Source organism: Pan troglodytes, chromosome 9, assembly GCF_028858775.2.
Source record: "Pan troglodytes isolate AG18354 chromosome 9, NHGRI_mPanTro3-v2.0_pri, whole genome shotgun sequence".
Lineage (NCBI taxonomy): Eukaryota > Metazoa > Chordata > Mammalia > Primates > Hominidae > Pan > Pan troglodytes.
The window spans coordinates 80,117,136-80,134,990 of record NC_072407.2 but is presented as its reverse complement, the minus strand read 5'-3'; the positions used below and the strand labels follow the sequence as shown (position 1 = coordinate 80,134,990).

Genomic DNA, 17,855 nt, shown 5'->3' with positions numbered 1-17,855 from the left:
ATCATGCTGCAGAGAAAGAAGGAAATGTTTGTGGCAGGGACATCCAGATTTGGTTTGTTTTTCTCACCGTTAGCTAAATCATCAAAATTCCAAATGTATCTGGACAGCGTGGATGTTTTGTCTTGATGGTGATAATGAGTTGAGAGAGTCGACAAAGGCTTTTTGAGCCTAAGATGAGCCTAATATGAGTAAGATGCTCTTAGAGGCCTCATTCTAAGTACTTTAGAAACTTTAATTTCTAAAATTTCATTAGTGATTGCAGTGACCTCAATTTCATGGTATAATTTTAGTAGAATTCAATATAAACAACTCAATCCTATCGATAATTACACTCATCTTTAATTTTGGTTTCTGAATGTTTCAAACCTGCTAGCAACCACCTGATTCCACTTAATTACATGACAGTACAGGTATGTAGATAATTAAGCTCTGTTGGGCTGTTTGTTCACATATTTTAATTGAGGTAAAACATTTTTCCTAAAATTTCAGCCTTATGAGGTACATATAGTTTCTATGGCCTTCCAGCCAATAAAACTAAGTATTTATTAATATGGTAAATCTAATTTATTGGCTCAAAAGCATCTATGGACTTCTGTAGTTTGACCTATTAGGTTCATTAATAAATGAACTATTAGTAAACTAATTATGAAGATGTAATAAGTTGTTAGACTGTACATCCCAAAACTTAATTATTAATTTTGATAGTATAATTAATTTCTTTTTTTTTTTTGAGACAGAGTCTCACTCCGTCATCCAGGCTGGAGTGCAGTGGCGATTCTCCTGCCTCAGCCTCCCGAGTAGCTGGGATTACAGGCGCCTGCCACTGCACCCAGCTAATTGTTTTGCAGTAGTTTTGTTTTTGTTTTTTGAGACGGAGTCTTGCTCTGTTGCCAGGCTGGAGTGTAATGGTACGATCTCAGCTCACTGCAACCTCCACCTCCTGGGTTCAAGCGATTCCCCTGCTTCAGCCTCCTGAGTAGCTGGAACTACAGGCATGCACCACCACGGCCGGCTAATTTTTTTTGTATTTTAGTAGAGACAGGGTTTCACCATGTTGTCCAGGATGGTCTCGATCTCCTGACCTCGTGATCCGCCCACCTCGGCCTCCCAAAGTGCTGGGATTATAGGCCTGAGCCACCACACCCGGCCTTTTTTGTAGTTTTTAGTAGAGACAGGGTTTCACCATCTTGGCCAGGCTGGTCTTGAACTCCTGACCTCGTGATCGACTTGCATCAGCCTCCCAAAGTTCTGGGATTACAGGCGTGAGTCACTAGGCCCGGCCAATTTTTTTTTTTTTTTTTTTTTTTTGAGACAGTCTCGCTCTGTCACCTAGGCTGGAGTGCAGTGGCGCAATTTCAGCTCACTGCAACCTCTGCCTCCCAGGTTCAAGCGATTCTCCTGCCTCAGCCTCCAGAGTACCTGGGAATACAGGTATGTACCACCACGCCCAGCTAATTTTTTTTGTATTTTTAGTAGAGATGGGGTTTCACTATGTTGGTCAGGCTGTTCTTGAACTCCTAACCTCAAGTGATCTGCCTGCCTTGGCCTCCCAAAGTGCTGGGATTATAGGCATGAGCCACCATGCCCAGCCAGTAGAATTAATTTTAATGAGTTAAATATATACATCAAGGCCAGGCGCGGTGGCTCAAACCTGTAATCCCAGCACTTTGGGAGGCCAAGGCAGGCAGATCACGAGGTCAGGATTTCGAGACCAGCCTGGCCAACATGGTGAAACCCCGTCTCTATTAAAAATACAAAAATTAGCTGGGCGTGGTGGCAGGCACCTGTAATCCCAGCTACTTGGGAGGCTGAGGCAGGAAAATCGCTTGAACCCAGGAGGTGGAGGTTGCAGTGAGCCGAGATCGCACCACTGCACTCCAGCCTTGGCAACAAAGCGAGACTCCGTCTCAAAAAAACCAAAAATTATATATATATATATATATATATATATATATATATTTACATATAAAATATATTTATTTACATATAAAAATATATATATACACATCAAATGCCAATTTTTTCTGAGTTGTTGCTTTTATGTTAACTTTTGTTAGACTGTGCACAAAGTGATGAATGATTCGGTTTCATGAAGAATTGTCTAAGATCGGCTGTCTTTCAGAGATGATGCAAATTGTATTCACCTGAACTCTGTTTCTGTAAAGTCTATTTCAAATGATACTGAAGTTTATCTTTGCCTATTGTTTCTAGCCCTCTATTTTCTGTCTTTGGTTTAAACCCCAAGGGCCCAGAGGCTTTCTCCGATGTCTAACTCTTTGTGCCTTGAGCTCCTTTATGTTTGGGTGGCATGTTCATGAAAAAGCCATACTTCTAGCAATTCTCCCAATGAGGTAAGCAGATAGCTCAGCCAGTGAGCATTTTGGCATATTTCACAATGACCCTATTTTCTATTTGCTCTGTCCCTTCTTGTCATGTTCACCAGGATAGGCAAAAACAAAGATATATAGGAACAGATGTCCACTAGGACAGGACAGGGATGCTTAACTTGAGATTCTTGGACCCATGAAGGTATGCAAAAATGCATGTACTATTTCTGTTTCTGCGTTTTTGGAAAGAAGCACTGTAGTGATTAAGTACCATGAAAGCCGGCTTTTAGATCTGATCATTGAGGGGCAGTATGTTATAGAAAAAACCTGGGCTGGCCGGGCGCGGTAGCTCACGCCTGTAATCCCAGCACTTAGGGAGGCCGAGGCGGGCAGATCACGAGGTCAGGAGATCGAGACTATCCTGGCTAACATGGTGAAACCCCATCTCTACTAAAAATACAAAAAATTAGCCGGGCATAGTGGCACATGCCTGTAGTCCCAGCTACTCGGGAGGCTGAGGCAGGAGAATTGCTTGAACCCGGGAGGAAGAGGTTGCAGTGAGCCGAGATCGCACCACTGCATTCCATTCTGGGTGACCGAAGGAAACTCTGTCTCAAAAATGAAAAAAAGAAAAAACTTGGGCTTTGGCGTCATCCCGTCTGAAAATAAGGTCCCATGGTTCCTTGTTAAGTGTTGTTAGTCAAAGTAAGGATTTAGTCTATTCTGGAATAATACCTGATACTGTACTACATTTCAGATTTTCCAGAACTGTTTTTGTTTTGCATTCTTTCTTTTGAGCCTCACAATAGTCTTTAAGATAATTGGCCAGGCATGGTGGCTCACATCTGCAATCCCAGTACTTTCAGAGGCTGAAGCGGTGGTTCACTTGATGCCAGGAGTTTGAGATCAGCCTGGCCAACATGGCAAAACCCCATCTCTACTAAAAATACAAAAATTAGCCAGGCATGGTGGTGCATGCCTGTAATCCCAGCTACTTGGGAGGCTGAGGCATGAAGATCCTTTGAACCTGGGAGGTGAAGGTTGCAGTGAGCCAAGATGGCACCACTGCACTCCAGCCTGGGGCAATAGAGTGAGACCCTGTCTCAAAAAAAGAAAAAAAAAAGATAGTTAAAATAAATGGGTATTATTCCCTTTTTTTTCCTTTCTTTTTTTTTTTTTTTTTTTACTTTTTGGTAGAGACAGGGTCTTGCCATGTTGCCTAGGCTGGTCTCAAACTACTGGGCACAAGCAGTCTTCCTACCTCAGCCTCCCAAAGTGCTGGGATTGCAGATGTGAGCCAACAAAACAGGCTTATTCCCTGTCTTAACATCTGAAGAATCTAGGGCTCAAAATGTTTGTGACTTGTCCAAAGTCATACAGGTCGCAAGAATTAGAGTTAGGACCTGAATCTTATGATGTTGAATCTATGATCTTTTCACTATGCCATGCTAAAAAAACCATTTTAAATGTAAGTGTCCAGTTTAGGCATAGTTGAAACCCAATAGATAGATAAATGGTAATAATAGCCTCTTTCTTGATATTTTTCTTGAACCTTGAGAAATCATTTAAGCTCTGAACATATGTTAAGCAAATTTGTCAGGCCAGTATGTGGCTTGTCTGGGTTTATTTAGCAGCTTGGAGTTTCCAAATTAAAAAGTAAAGCAAAAACTTTTAATGTCTTTAGTCTGAATTGACACCAAACACCAGCAGGTGAAGGGCATTGTCCAAGAGATGAGCTATAGGGTTGGAAATGAAACTCCAAGTCCTGTTTCCCTGACTGCCACCACTAGGCAGCTCCCAATCCCACAACATTCCTGTCTTTGGAGAAGGCAATTACTCAGGGAAGCAAGATTCTTTTTTTTTTTTTTGAGACAGAGTCTCGCTCTGTTGCCCAGGCTGGAGTGCAGTGGCGCGATCTCGGCTCACTGCATCCTCTGCCTCCCAGGTTCAAGCGATTCTCCTGCCTCAGCCTCCTGAATAGCTGGGATTACAAGCACCCGCCACCATGCCCGGCTAATTTTTGTATTTTTAGCAGAGACAGGGTTTCACCATGTTGGCCAGGCTGCTCTTGAATTCCTGACCTCAGGTGATCCTCCCGCCTCGGCCTCCCAAAGTGCTGGGATTAAAGTCATGAGCCACTGTCCCCGGCCAGAAGCAAGATTCTTTTACGATACCCCTGATTCAGTTTGATACATGCTATTGATTGCTTAAAATTTCCTACTAAAAAATTAATATTCTCAACTAAATTGAACTTGTGGCAAAATCAGCATGTTCTTCTATGCCTCAGCCAGTTCTAATGTAATAGGAGATGCAGTTTATTTAAGCTATTTGCAAGTGTAATAACAGTTGTTGTTTTAAGAAATTATTTTTATTTTTAGCCTTTTGTCTGTGGGAAAAGCAGGAGATGCTTCGATTTTTCTGATTCTGACCACAACAGGACATTATTCCCTCTTTCCTCTGCTCTTCACTGCACCAGGTAAACAGTGTCTTCTGAGAAAACTATATTTGACTATCACAACCTTTTCATCGAGGCCCAGAGATTAATACATCTAATTTAAACAACCCTAAAATCTCTTGGAGAGAGATCATTCATCCTCTTAAATAAAACCTCCAATTTCCTGTAATTCTCAGCATCTCTAGATGTCACAAAAATGTAAAATTAAACTTAAAAAGCATTATTAGCACTATATAGCTGTGTCAGTGTGCTTATATTACTTTCAGCATCATAAGTCTTTCTGTCATCAGCTAAATTATCTTTTTTTTTCTATTCTTTTAACAGAACTTCCCATTAAAATCTTACTCATGTTACTATTCACCATATATAGTATTTCGTCACTGAAGACTTTATTCAGGTAATCAAAAAAATGTTTAAAATTATACTTACTCTTGTGAAATGTTTACACCTAAATGGTCAAATAAGCTTTTTAAATTTTATTTTTAAGTTATAACAGTAATATGACAACATTACAAAAAAAATTGGTAAATAGAGGGAGAAATCACTCAATCCCATCACTCAGGCGAGACAACATAGTTTGTGTCTTTAGTTTGGGGGAGTATTTGAGGAGGACTACTTAAATTAAAATCCTATATGAAAACTCAAAAACTGAATGTAAAATATGCTTTATGAATAAAACTATTAAATACAGATAGATATGGAAAAAACTAAAAGATACTATGTACAAATTTTTTTTGTTTGTTTTTTTGAGACGGAGTTTTGCTCTTGTTGCCCAGGCTGGAGGGCAATGGCATGATCTTGGCTCACCACACCCTCTGCCTACCGGGTTCAAGCTATTCTCCTGCCTCAGCCTCCCAAGTTACTGGGATTACAGGCATGCGCCACCATGCCCAGCTAATTTTTTTTTTTTTTGGAGACGGAGTTTCACTCTTGTCGCCCAGGCTGGAGTGCAGTGGCGCGATCTCCACTCACTGCAACTTCCGCCTCCTGGGTTCAAGCGATTCTCAGCCTCAGCCTCCTGAGTAGCTGAGATTATAGGTATGCATCACTACCACACCTGGCTAATTTTTTAAATTTTTAGTAGAGGTGGGGTTTCACCATGTTGGCCAGGCTGCTCTCGAGCTCCTGACGTCAGGTGATCCACCTACCTTGGCCTCCCAAAGTGCTGGAAGTACAGGCGTGAGCTGCTGTGCCCGGCTAATTTTGTATTTTTATTAGAGATGGGGTTTCTCTGTGTTGGTCAGGCTGGTCTTGAACTCCCAACCTCAGGTGATCCACCCACCTCGGCCTCCCAAAGTGCTGGGATTACAGGCGTTGAGCCACCGCACCCAACTATGTACAAATTTTACTACAGAATTATAGATGGAAACTTTTTCTCTTCTAAACTGTATGTAATGTTAACTATAATTTTTTTTTTTTTTTTTTTTGAGACGGAGTTTCACCCTTGTTGCCCAGGCTGGAGTGCAATGGCACGATCTCAGCTGACTGAAACCTCCACCTCCCAGGTTCAAGCGATTCTCCTGCCTCAGCCTCCCTAGCAGCTAGGATTACAAGCATGCGCCACCACACCCAGCTAATTTTGTATTTTTAGTAGAGATGGGTTTCTCCATGTTGGTCAGGCTGGTCTCGAACTCCTGACCTCAGGTGATCCACCGTCCTTGGCCTCCCAAAGTGCTGGCATTACAGGTGTGAGCCACCATGCCCGGCCAACTGTAATTTTTTAAAGCTTGCTTATGGTTCATAACTGTGTCCATAAAAACTTATATAATTAACTATGTTAAAATGCAGTTATAGCCATGTGACCCAGCAATTCCACCCCTATACCCAAAAGAATGGAAACAGGGACTCAACAGATACTTGTACATCAGTATTCATTGTAGCATTATTCATACTAGCTAAAAGATGGAAACAACCCAATGTCCATCAACAAATACATGATAAAGTGTGATATATACATATAGTGGATTATTCAGCCAAAGAAAAGAATGAAGTTCCAATACATGCTACATGAATGAATCTTGAAAACATGCTAAGTGAAAGAAACCAGACAGAATAGAACAAATATCATATCGTTCCACTGATAGGAAATTCTAGAATAAACAAACATAGAGACAGAAAGTAGATTAGAGGTTGAGGGAACAGGGGGATGGGAAGTTATTGTTAATGGTTCCAGAGTTTCTGTTTGGGGTCACGAAAATATTTTGAAGGTGGATAGTGGCAATGGGCGCATATTATTGATCTACTTAATACCATCAAACTGTATACTTAAAAATGGTTAAACAAATAGCAAATTTCATGTTATATATATTTTACCAAAATAAAAAATATTTTAAAAATCTGGTGAAACCTTGTCTCTACAGAAAATACAAAAATTAGCTGGGCATGGTGGCAGGCGCCTGTAATCCCAGCTACTTGGGAGGCTGAGGCAAGAGAATCGCTTGAACCCAGGAGGTGGAGGTTGCAGTAAGCTGAGATTGCACCACTGCACTCCAGCCTGGGTGACAGAGCAACGCTCCATCTCAAAAAGAAAATTTTTTTAAAATCTTCAATTCTATATTGTTTCTCATGTTCTTATTCCAATGTCACAGCACCCAACCCCTTTACCTCTTTCAAATGCAGAACTAATTCTCTCTGAGCAGCTTGAGCTAAATAACAGCATAGGTCGATGATGGGGTAAATTTAGATTGTTGAGATAATATAATGTATATCATTATCATTTTTTTCTAAATGTGAAACTTGTTTTTTATTTTTATTTATTTTTTGAGACAGAGTCTCACTCTGTCGCCCAGGCTAGAGTGTGGTGGTGCCATATCGACTCACTGCAACCCAGTTAAAGCAGTTCTCCTGCCTCAGCCTCCCAAGTAGCTGGAATTACAGGCCTGTGCCACCCTGGTCGGCTAATTTTTGTATTTTTAGTAGAGATGGGGTTTCTCCATGTTGGCCAGGTTAGTCTAGAACTCCTGACCTCAGGTGATCCACCTGCCTTGGCCTCCCAAAGTGCTGGGATTACAGGCATGAGCCACTGCACTTGGCCCGAAATGTGAAATTTAATATACTTTTGACTCTGGCCTTGGCTATAATAATTGACAGCAAGACAGTGCAGATGGGGAAGCTTTAGCTAGGAAATGTTTGCTAAACCAGGATGACTCATCTAAAATCAGACTTTTCTCTCTTTTTTCCTTCAGAAAAGAAAAACCTCTTTTTAATTGGATGGAAACTTTCTACCTGCTTGGCCTGGGGCCTCTGGAAGTCTGCTGTGAATTTGTATTCCCTTTCACCTCCTGGAAGGTGAAGTACCCCTTCATCCCTTTGTTACTAACCTCAGTGTATTGTGCCGTAGGCGTCACATATGCTTGGTTCAAACTGTATGTTTCAGTATTGATTGACTCTGCTATTGGCAAGACAAAGAAACAATGAATAAAGGAACTGCTTAGATGTGTGCCAAGCAATTATTTCATGGGAAGTTAACCAGAACTTGAAGAAAGTTGCCAGTGGCATCAGCCATTTGTTTCAGTAGAACTGTTCAGAGCACCATTCTTCCACACTTGGTCTTGCCCAGCCTAGCAACCGGATTGTCACCATGGTGAGAAGCCACTGGCCCTCCATAAGCACTGAAACAGAGCTGAAAAAAAACTCACCTTTCCCTATTAAAATTGTCTGAGATCGTTCAGACTGCTGTGCTTGCTCAAGCCAAACAGGGAGTCTGATTAACCGCATAATTATTTGTAGCCTATGCTAACCATTGTGAGGATATAAAGCATAATTAGAATCCTGTGCTAAGGAAATATAAATGAAATGCTATTTTGTATGCACAAAAAAACTTCTGGATCGTTACCAGCTCCTACATTTTCCTCTTGGCGTGTACACAGGCAGATGGTGTACTGTCCCCATTCTGTACACCTTGTTCCAGATTTTTTTTGTTTGAAATTATACAGTGACAATACTCACAAAGCCAAGGGGAGTAGTTAAGGTACTGGTTTGGCCAGGCAGCAGAAACTACAAACCACAGCTACTTTACATTGATTTAAGGATATCTCGTGCAGCTCATTTATTCTAACAGCAAGCACTGCAGTTTTTATAAGGCAGCCACTTAAACCTTTCATCATGCGCAGGAACTGAAGTGATTTTTGCAGTCTGGTTCTTATCCTTTCCCTTCCTTAAGAGTACTTCATATACGCTTTTTATCCAGGACCCCAATTTGTGTAATATCTGCCACACATTCAGATTCAGCCAACGTTTATCTAGTCAACAGTAGGAACTTTCACACATTTTATTTTATTTCTATTTTTTTTCAGCCCTCAGGCAGAATTCATACATTTTATTTACCCATTATCCCCTAAGATCAGAGAGACTCCAAGGTCAATGGCATTCTGAGATGGAATCCAGTTATTCCATCTCTTCCGTCTACTCCATTTTCTAAGACTTCTTTTGGGTCTGTTATTGCAGAGACAAAGATGGGGATCTTGCCAAAGGGGGAGGGAAGCGTAGCGCCTCTAACCTGTTTTCCTGCCCACAGTCTCTCCTCCACCCTGTGTTCCAGCTGGCCTAACAACTTCAAACTCCCTGTGTGCCATGCTGTCTTGTACCCCTGTTCCCTTTCATTCATGCTGCTTCCTCTCCTCTCTGCTGACTTCTACCCTGTCATCTGATTATATGAACCTCTTCAAGATTCAGCTTAACTGCTGCCATGTCTGTGAATATAAAGGCAGAATGGTGTAGTGATTAAGAGTAGGGGCCTTAAAGTCGTACGTCCTGGTTGTAAATCTTGCCTCCATCATTTTTTTTTAAATCTGTAGGCAGGTTATTTAACCATCTTTTATCTGAATGTTCTCATCTCTAAAATGATTACATAAAAGATTTAGAACACTGCCTGATGCATTTTAAGTGCTCGGTCAATAGCATTGCTATTTATGTGAATCTTTTCCTATCCCTCTACCTTGCCTCCTCCTGCAGAATTGAGTTGCTCCCACTGTGCCAGGAGTCTGCTGATACCATTAACTGCTGTAATACTGTGTTATGCTTGTTTACCTCTTTTCCCCAGGAGACTAGCAGTTTGAGACCACACTTGTCTTCATAGCCCCAGTTTTTAGCACAGTTGAATGAATGAATGAATGAAGCACACCAAACCAGCCATGATTAAAACCTAAATATTTTACTAGTACAAGCATTAACACAAAGGACCAGTATAGTTCCTCACGTCTTTGCTGTTGTCCAAGCCAAAAAAAAAAAAAGTAGAAGATGAATTTGGATGCATTTCAACCTGACCAAATTTACTTTTTTGGTTGTTATTATGAAAGTGATGTGATGTCAGAACGGGAAGAGCTCATCTAGTGTAGGGATTTCCAGAATGTTCTGTAGAGCACTGGAGGTTCTTCAGTGTTGCCTCAGAGGCCCTGGGCTCTGTCCATAGTAAATAGCTTTGATCTGTTTCATATATTCACATGGCTTCATATACATTTTCATTTGACTTCAAAGTCCAAATATAGCCTTAAAGCAGTTCAGCTGAGCACAGTGACCCACACTTGTAATCCCAGCACTTTGGGAGCCTGAGGCAGGCAGATCACTTGAGCCCAGGAGTTCAAGACCAGCCTGGGCAACATAGTGAGACCCTTTGTCTACAAAAAATCAAAAAATTAGCCAAGCGTGGTGACATGCACTGTAGTCCCAGCTACTCAAGAGACTGAGGTGGGAGGATCACTTGAATCCTGGAAGTCGAGGCTAAGTGAGCTGTGATCACACCACTGTATTCCAGACTGGGGAAGTAAGATCCTGTCTCAAAAAAAAAAAAAAAGTCAATGTCTTATATTACCGGGAGGGAAATGGCTCCAGACTCTGAAGAATACCTTGTTGGTGCCAACACAGACTAGAATCTAGACTTTTTGTCTAGAGCCCAAGATTCTTTTATTCTTTTCCAAGCACTATACTTTGTAATCATGTTTTAAAACTTTACAGAGATATGGGTGGTTTTCAACAACAAATTCCTAAATTTCAGTCAATAAATGAAGTGCTGGTGGCGTGTGGTGGCTCATAGCACTTTGGGACACCGAGGCAGGAGGATCACTGGAGTCCAGGAGTTCAAGACCAGCCTGGGCAACATAGTGAGACCTGTCTCTACAAAAATAAAAATTAGCCAGGCGTGATGGCCCGTGCCTGTAATCTCAGCTACTCAGGAAGCTGAAGTGGGAGAATCACTTGAGCCCAGGCATTTGAGGCTGCAGTGAGCCATGATCCTGCCAATGCACTCCAGCCTGGGTGACACAGCAAGACCCCATCTTAAAAAAAAAAGAAATGCTGTTTCAAAATATTTTGAAATTTGGAATTAAGCAAAGTTTAAGAACAAGATAGTATTATCAAAATGTAAACAAATAAGATACATAACTCATTTCTTACCTACTAATTAATGTATATGCAATGTGCCACAATTTAAGAAGATAAAAGAATAAGTGGTGGGACTTCGTGTTCTTGGTCACTGTATCTTTCCCCAGGTGGAGGCATAGAGCCAGAACTGGGCGGGAACTACTAGGAAGATGTGCTGTCTTTCTAGCCCAACTCTGGTATAGTGTTTCTTGTTAAGTGTTTTAGACTTGTATAGTGTTATAGACTTCCACCCTGAAACTTTGTGAAGGAAGCACTCAGTATCAGAAATGCCCCCTAGGTATAGCCCATGCAGCTTCTGTTTGCAGTTAATAGGAAAGAAAACATGCCAATAAAATAATGACCTTTGAAAAATATGTATTTTTGATTAAAATGTCAATTTTATGCACATATTTTGATTTTAATTGCATCATGAGTCATCTGTTAAAAAGAGTTTGAACATTTGTTTTTAGATATATTTCTCTTTAAGATTTTGATGAAATTACACTTACAGCATGATGCTGGTTTTTTAAAAAATCCACCTATCCCTTTGTTTGTTCGCCAAAGAAATTGGCTACTGTGCTAATGGCAGTTAAGATTGGAATGATCATGTAAACCTTAAAAGCTTGAAGCAGTATAGCCATTCATTTCTCACAATGAAGTCCCATATTCAGCATCTCCGTTTTATACAAAAGTCAATAAAGGTACTAATTTTTTTTTCAAACTGTGGAGTCAGAAACAAAAACAATATATGTTGGAGGCCGAGGCGGGCGGATCACAAGGTCAGGAGATCAAGACCATCCTGGCTAATACGGTGAAACCCCATCTCTACTAAAAATACAAAAAATTAGCCGGGCGTGGTGGCGAGCGCCTGTAGTCCCAGCTACTTGGGAGGCTGAGGCAGGAGAATGGCGTGAACCCGGGAGGCAGAGCTTGCAGTGAGCCGAGATCGTGCCACTGCACTCCAGCCTAGGCAACAGAGCGAGACTCCATCTTAAAAAAAAACAATATATGTCGGGTGTGGTGGCTCACACCTGTAACCCCAGTACTTTGGGAGGCTGAGGCAGGTGAATCACTTGAGGTCAGGAGTTTGAGACCAGCCTGGCCAACATGGTGAAACTCCATCTCTACTAAAAACACAAAAATTAGCCAGGCGGGGTAGTGGGTGGCTGTAATCCCAGCTACTCAGGAGGCCGAGGCAGGAGAATTACTTGAACCCAGAAGGCGGAGGTTGGAGTGAACTGAGATTGCACCACTGCACTCCAGCCTGGGTGACAGAACTAGACTCTGTCTTTAAAAAAAAAAAACAACAAAAATATTTGTACTGATAAAGTGACTATGAAAGGGACAAGACTCAGTATACCTCTGTACAATGCTCGAAAAGAGACTGTTTATAAGAAATTCAGAGTCCTAGAAAGGCTTTCAGAAGTACATTCCACATATTTTTTATTTTTATTTATTATTATTATTGTTTGAAGACAGAGTCTCGCTCTGTCGCCCGGGCAATCTTGGCTCACTGCAACCTCCGCCTCCCGGGTTCAAGCGTTTCCTGCCTCAGCCTCCCGAGTAGCACGCCACCACGCCCAGCTAATTTTTTGTATTTTAGTAAAGACGGTTTCACCGTGTTGCCCAAGCTGGTCTCGAACTCCTGAGCTCAGGCAATCCGCCTGCCTCAGCCTCCCAAAGTGCTGGGATTACAGGCATAAGTCACTGCACCTGACCAGATTTATTAATTTTTTAAGTGTTTTTCTGACAAAGATAGCTGATTAAAGCAGGATGGGAGTGTTCACGTCTCAAAGCAGCCCCTCCCATATGTGCAGCTGTTTGTTAGGGCATTTTTAATGATGAATTAGTATTTTTCCTTCTCTGACTTTCTCCTATTGGTTTCTGGAGCAGAACATACTGAAGGTCTACTCATATTTAAATAACAGCCCTTCAAGTGATACACAGAAGGAAAACCCCATACTGTTATGTGCCAAGTACGGTGCTAGACATTACATCTCTTAATCCCTACTAAAACTGCAAATGAAATCCATTATCACTTCACAAAAATATTTAATGAATTTCTATTGAGTGTTATACATTGTGCTCAGTGCTGGAGATCAAAAAGTGGACAAGAAAGCCATATTCCTGCCTACAAGGAATTTGTATTCTAGTGGCTAGAGGGTCCTAAGAGCAAAGAAGAGTGGTATAAATTGAAGATGAAGAAGTAGGCAGCGCCCAAATCATGTGGGAATTTGATTTTAAGTCAAATGGGAACAAATGGTTTTCAGATTTTCTGAGTTATACTTTCATGTAGATGGAGCAAAATTCGTGAGGTCCCCAGCTACCCAGTTCCCCTACCAAGAGGCAACCATTGTTACCAATTTTTTAATGTATCATTCCAGAGATGCCAGAGATATTCTATGCAGAGACAAGTATTTTTATGTACATAAATGAAAACATTATACACACTTTTGACCTCACATTTTTTATTCTTTATTTTTTGACAGGGTCCTGCTTTGTTGCCCAGGCTGGAGTACAGTGGTGCAGTCTCGGTTCACTGCAACCTCCACCTCAGCCTCCCAAGTAGCTGGGATTACAGGAGGCATGACCAGGACCAGATAATTTTTGTATTTTTTGTAGAGATGGGGTTTCACCATTTTGCCCAGGCTGGTCTTGAGCTCCTGGCTCAAGCAGTCCGCCCACCTCGGCCTCCCAAAGTGCTGGGATTACAGGTGTGAGCCACTGTGCCTGCTGACCTCACTTTTGTGTGTGTGTGTGTGTGTATGCTTAGTATATTTTGGAGTTTATTCTGTTATCAGTACATATTGAACTGCATTATTCTTTTAAGAGCTGCATATTATCTGTATTAGTTATCTATTGCTGTGTAACAACATAGTGGCTGAAAAAAACACATTTACTGTCTCACAGTTTCTGTAAGTCAGGAGTCTAGGCACAGCTTATCTGGGTCCTCTGCTTCAGGATCTCTCACAAGGCTGCAATCAAGGTGCCACCCAGAGTTGTGGTCTCATCCCAAGGTTTGACTGAGAAAAGATCTGCTTCCACGGTTGTTGGCAGAATTCAATTCTCTATGGGTTGTAGGACTGAGGGCCTCAGTTTCTTGTTGGCTTTTGGGTGGAAACCAACCCTCAATTCCTTGTCAATTGACCCTCTTCATGGGGTAGTCACAACATGGCAGCTAGCTTCATCAAAGACATCAAGGAAGGAAGTTGGCTATCAAGATAGCTGTCATGATCTTGGGCAGGCAGGGTGACTAACGCCTATAATCCCAGCACTTTGGGAGACTGAGGCAGATGGATCCCTTGAGCTCATGAGTTTGAGACCAGCATGGGCAACAGGGCAAAACACTGTCACTACAAAATATACAAAAATTAGCTGGTCATGGTAGTCCCAGCTACTCAGGAGGCTGAGGTGAGAGGATGGCTTGAACCTGGGAGGGGGAGGTTACAGTGAGCCAAGATTGCACCACTGCACTCCAGCCTCGGTGATAGAGCCAGACCTTGTCTCAAAAAATAATAATATGTAATGATCTTGTGTAATGTAATCATGAAAATGACATCCTGTCACCTTTGCCACATTCTATGTTAGAAGAACTTACATGTCCAACCCACATGTATGGGAGGGGATTACTAGCATGAGTTCCAGGAAGCAGAGATAATTGGGGCCATCTTAGAGTCTGTTCATTACAGTGTCTATTGTATAGATGGACCAGAATTTATTTAACAAGATTTCTCTTAGTGGACATTTAAGTTGTTTCCATTTTTGACAGTATGAATAACATTGCAATCAATATCAATATCAGTATTCCATTCTGCCTGTGTGCTAGGACTGCACATGTTGTTGAATTAAATTTCTAGAACTAGAATTTCTCTTTTTTTTTCACTCTCAGAATATGCTTAATAGAACTAGAATTTCTTTTTTTTTTTTTTTTTTTGTATTTTTAGTAGAGATGGAGTTTCTCCATGTTGGTCAGGCTGATCTCGAACTCCTGACCTTAGGTAATCCGCCCGCCTCGGCCTCCCAAAGTGCTGGGATTACAGGCATAAGCCACCACGCCCGGCCAGAACTAGAATTTCTATGTTGAAGGCTATGCTCAGTTATAATTTCGATAAATGTTGCCAAATTGGTGATAGAAGCTGCATCAGTTTGTTTCACAGGCAATGTATAAGGATGCCTATTCACACATTTGCCAATTTACTGTGTCATCAAGCTTTGCCAGTGACATCTGTTATCTTCATTTGTATTTCTCTTATGAGAGAGGTTAGAAACTTCTTATATGTTTAAAAGCCATTTGTATTTGATTGATTGATTGAGACGGAGTCTTGCTCCTCGCCCAGGCTGGAGTGCAGTGGCACGATCTCAGCACACTGCAACCTCCACCTCCCAGATTCAAAAGATTCTCCTGCCTTAGCCACCTGAGTAGCTGGAACTACAGGCATGCACCATCACGCCCAGCTCATTTTTGTATTTTTAGTAGGGACAGGGTTTCACCATGTTGCTTAGGCTGGTCTTGAACTCCTGACCTCCAGTGATCCACCTGCCTTGGCCTCCCAAAGTGCTGGGATTATAGGCATGAGCTACCATACCTGACCCTATTTTCATTATTTTTTTAAATAGAAATGGTTTATTAGATTGCTGAGGTTGGTCTTGAACTCCTGGGCTCAAGCGATCCTTTCACCTCACCTTCCAAAGTGCTGGGATTACAGGTGTGAGCCACTGTGCTCAGCGTAGCCATTTGTGTTTTCTCTTCTGAGTACTGTGTTGATATTCTTTGCCATTTTTTCTTTGAGACAGAGTCTCACTCTGTCAGCCAGGCTGGAGTGCAGTGGCGCGATCTCAGCTCACTGCAACCTCCACCTCCCAGGTTCAAACAATTCTTCTGCCTCAGCCTCCCAAGTTGCTGGGATTACCGACACAAGTCCCCATGCCCAGCTAATTTTTGTATTTTTAGTAGAGACAGAGTTTCACCATGTTGGCCAGGTTGGTTTCAAACTCCTGACCTGAAGTGATCCACCTGCCTTGTCCTCCCAAAGTGCTGGGGTTACAAGCGTGAGCCACCAGGCCCAGCCAGAAAGAATTTTTAAAGACACACTATAAACCATAAAGAAAAAGATTGGCTGGGTGTGGTGGCTGATGCCTGTAATCCCAGCACTTTGGGAGACCAAGGCGGTTGAATTGTTTGAGCCCAGGAGTTCGAGACCAGCTGAGGCAACATGGTGAAATCCCATCTCTTCAAAAAAAATTAAAACATTTTTAAAAAATGGGTAAAAGATGAACAACCAATTCATTCATGGAAGAGGAAACTATAGAAGAATCAATAAATATGAAAATATATTCAGCTTTGCTAATAATAAAGGAAAAGCAAAACCATAGTGAAATAACATTTCTACTAGAAGACTGGCAAAAATTAAAGTTTGGCAATGGCAACAGACAACAGGCAAAGGTTGCCAAGGATATGGGGAAACCCAACAGAATCAAGTGGAAAACTATTGGAACTAATAGGAAAGTGTAGCAAAATTGCTGACTACAAGAGCAGCATTCTAATTAACCAATTAGAAAAGTAATAGAATATAAAGATATTTGCAACAGTAACAAAAACTATAAATACCTAGAGACATACTAGTTAAAATGTTCAAGAATTTTGTAGAGAAAATGCTAATGGTTTATTGAGGGATATAAAAGGAAATTTGAATAAATGCATAAATATATACCATGTTCATAGATCAGAAGACTCAGCATTTTAAATATATCAATTCTTTCCATAGGAGTCTATAAATTTAATGAAATTCTAATCAATACCCTAATGAGATTTTTCAAATAACTTGACAAGGTGATTTTAAAATCATAAGGAAGTCTAAAGGTGTACAAATAGTAATAATAATAATTGCTAACATGTATTAGCTTTGAAAAAAAGTAGATGATACACCCTATCAGATATTAAAGAACAATTCAACACTATGGTTATTAGATTGTATGATATGGGTATAGTAATTGGTAAAGAGAACTGTGGAACAAAGTAGATTTCAGAAATAGACCATGGCATTTGTGAGAACGTGATGTGTATTAAAGGAGGCATTAAATACTAGTAGGGAAAAGATGGACTTTAATAATAAATGATGTTGGGCCAGTTTTCACGTGTAATATTCCTCACACTCAACACAAAAACAAAAATTCGAATGGATTAAACATGCAAAGCTAAAACTTGGGAAGAAAATATCTGAGCATATCTTTATGGTCTTAGAAAAAACAAGGCTTCTTAATAATATTAAAAACATAGACAACAAAGAAAAAGATTGATACATTTTACTAAACCAATAGTTTACACTTTATGACAACCACCCCAGACTCCATAGATAACATTCAAAGGCAAGCAGAATAGTTGGAAAAGATATCTGCCATATATTTAACAAAATATATTAGCATCAGAGTGTATATATAAGGCTAGCACAGTGGCTCACACCTGTAATCCCAATGCTTTGGGAGGCCGAGGTGGAAGGATTGCTTGAGCCCAGGAGCTCAAGACCATTCTGGACAACATAGTGAGGCTCCATCTCTACAAAAAATTTAAAAAATTAGCCAGCTGAAGGCCGGGTGTGGTAGCTCACACCTGTAATCCCAGCACTTTGGGAGGCTGAGGCAGGAGAATGGTGTGAACTTGGGAGGCAGAGCTTGCAGTGAGCCGAGATCGCACCACTGCACTCCTTCCTGGGCGACAA

The 17,855-nt window shown here is 41.2% G+C and overlaps 1 protein-coding gene across 13 annotated transcripts in view; it reads left to right on the top strand.

Moving 5' to 3' along the window:
- Positions 1-8,217, top strand: part of ALG8 (ALG8 alpha-1,3-glucosyltransferase) — a 36,555-nt gene extending 28,338 nt beyond the window's left edge. For 4 of the 13 annotated variants that reach the window (XM_063782534.1, XM_009423632.5, NM_001280231.1 and 1 more), the window contains 4 exon segments: positions 2,212-2,351; positions 4,706-4,803; positions 5,107-5,179; positions 7,968-8,217. In XM_063782534.1, coding sequence (XP_063638604.1) covers positions 2,212-2,351; positions 4,706-4,803; positions 5,107-5,179; positions 7,968-8,199 — 543 coding nt within the window. In that variant the 3' untranslated portion in view covers positions 8,200-8,217. 13 annotated transcript variants of the gene reach the window in all.
- The last annotated feature ends 9,638 nt before the right edge of the window (positions 8,218-17,855 follow it).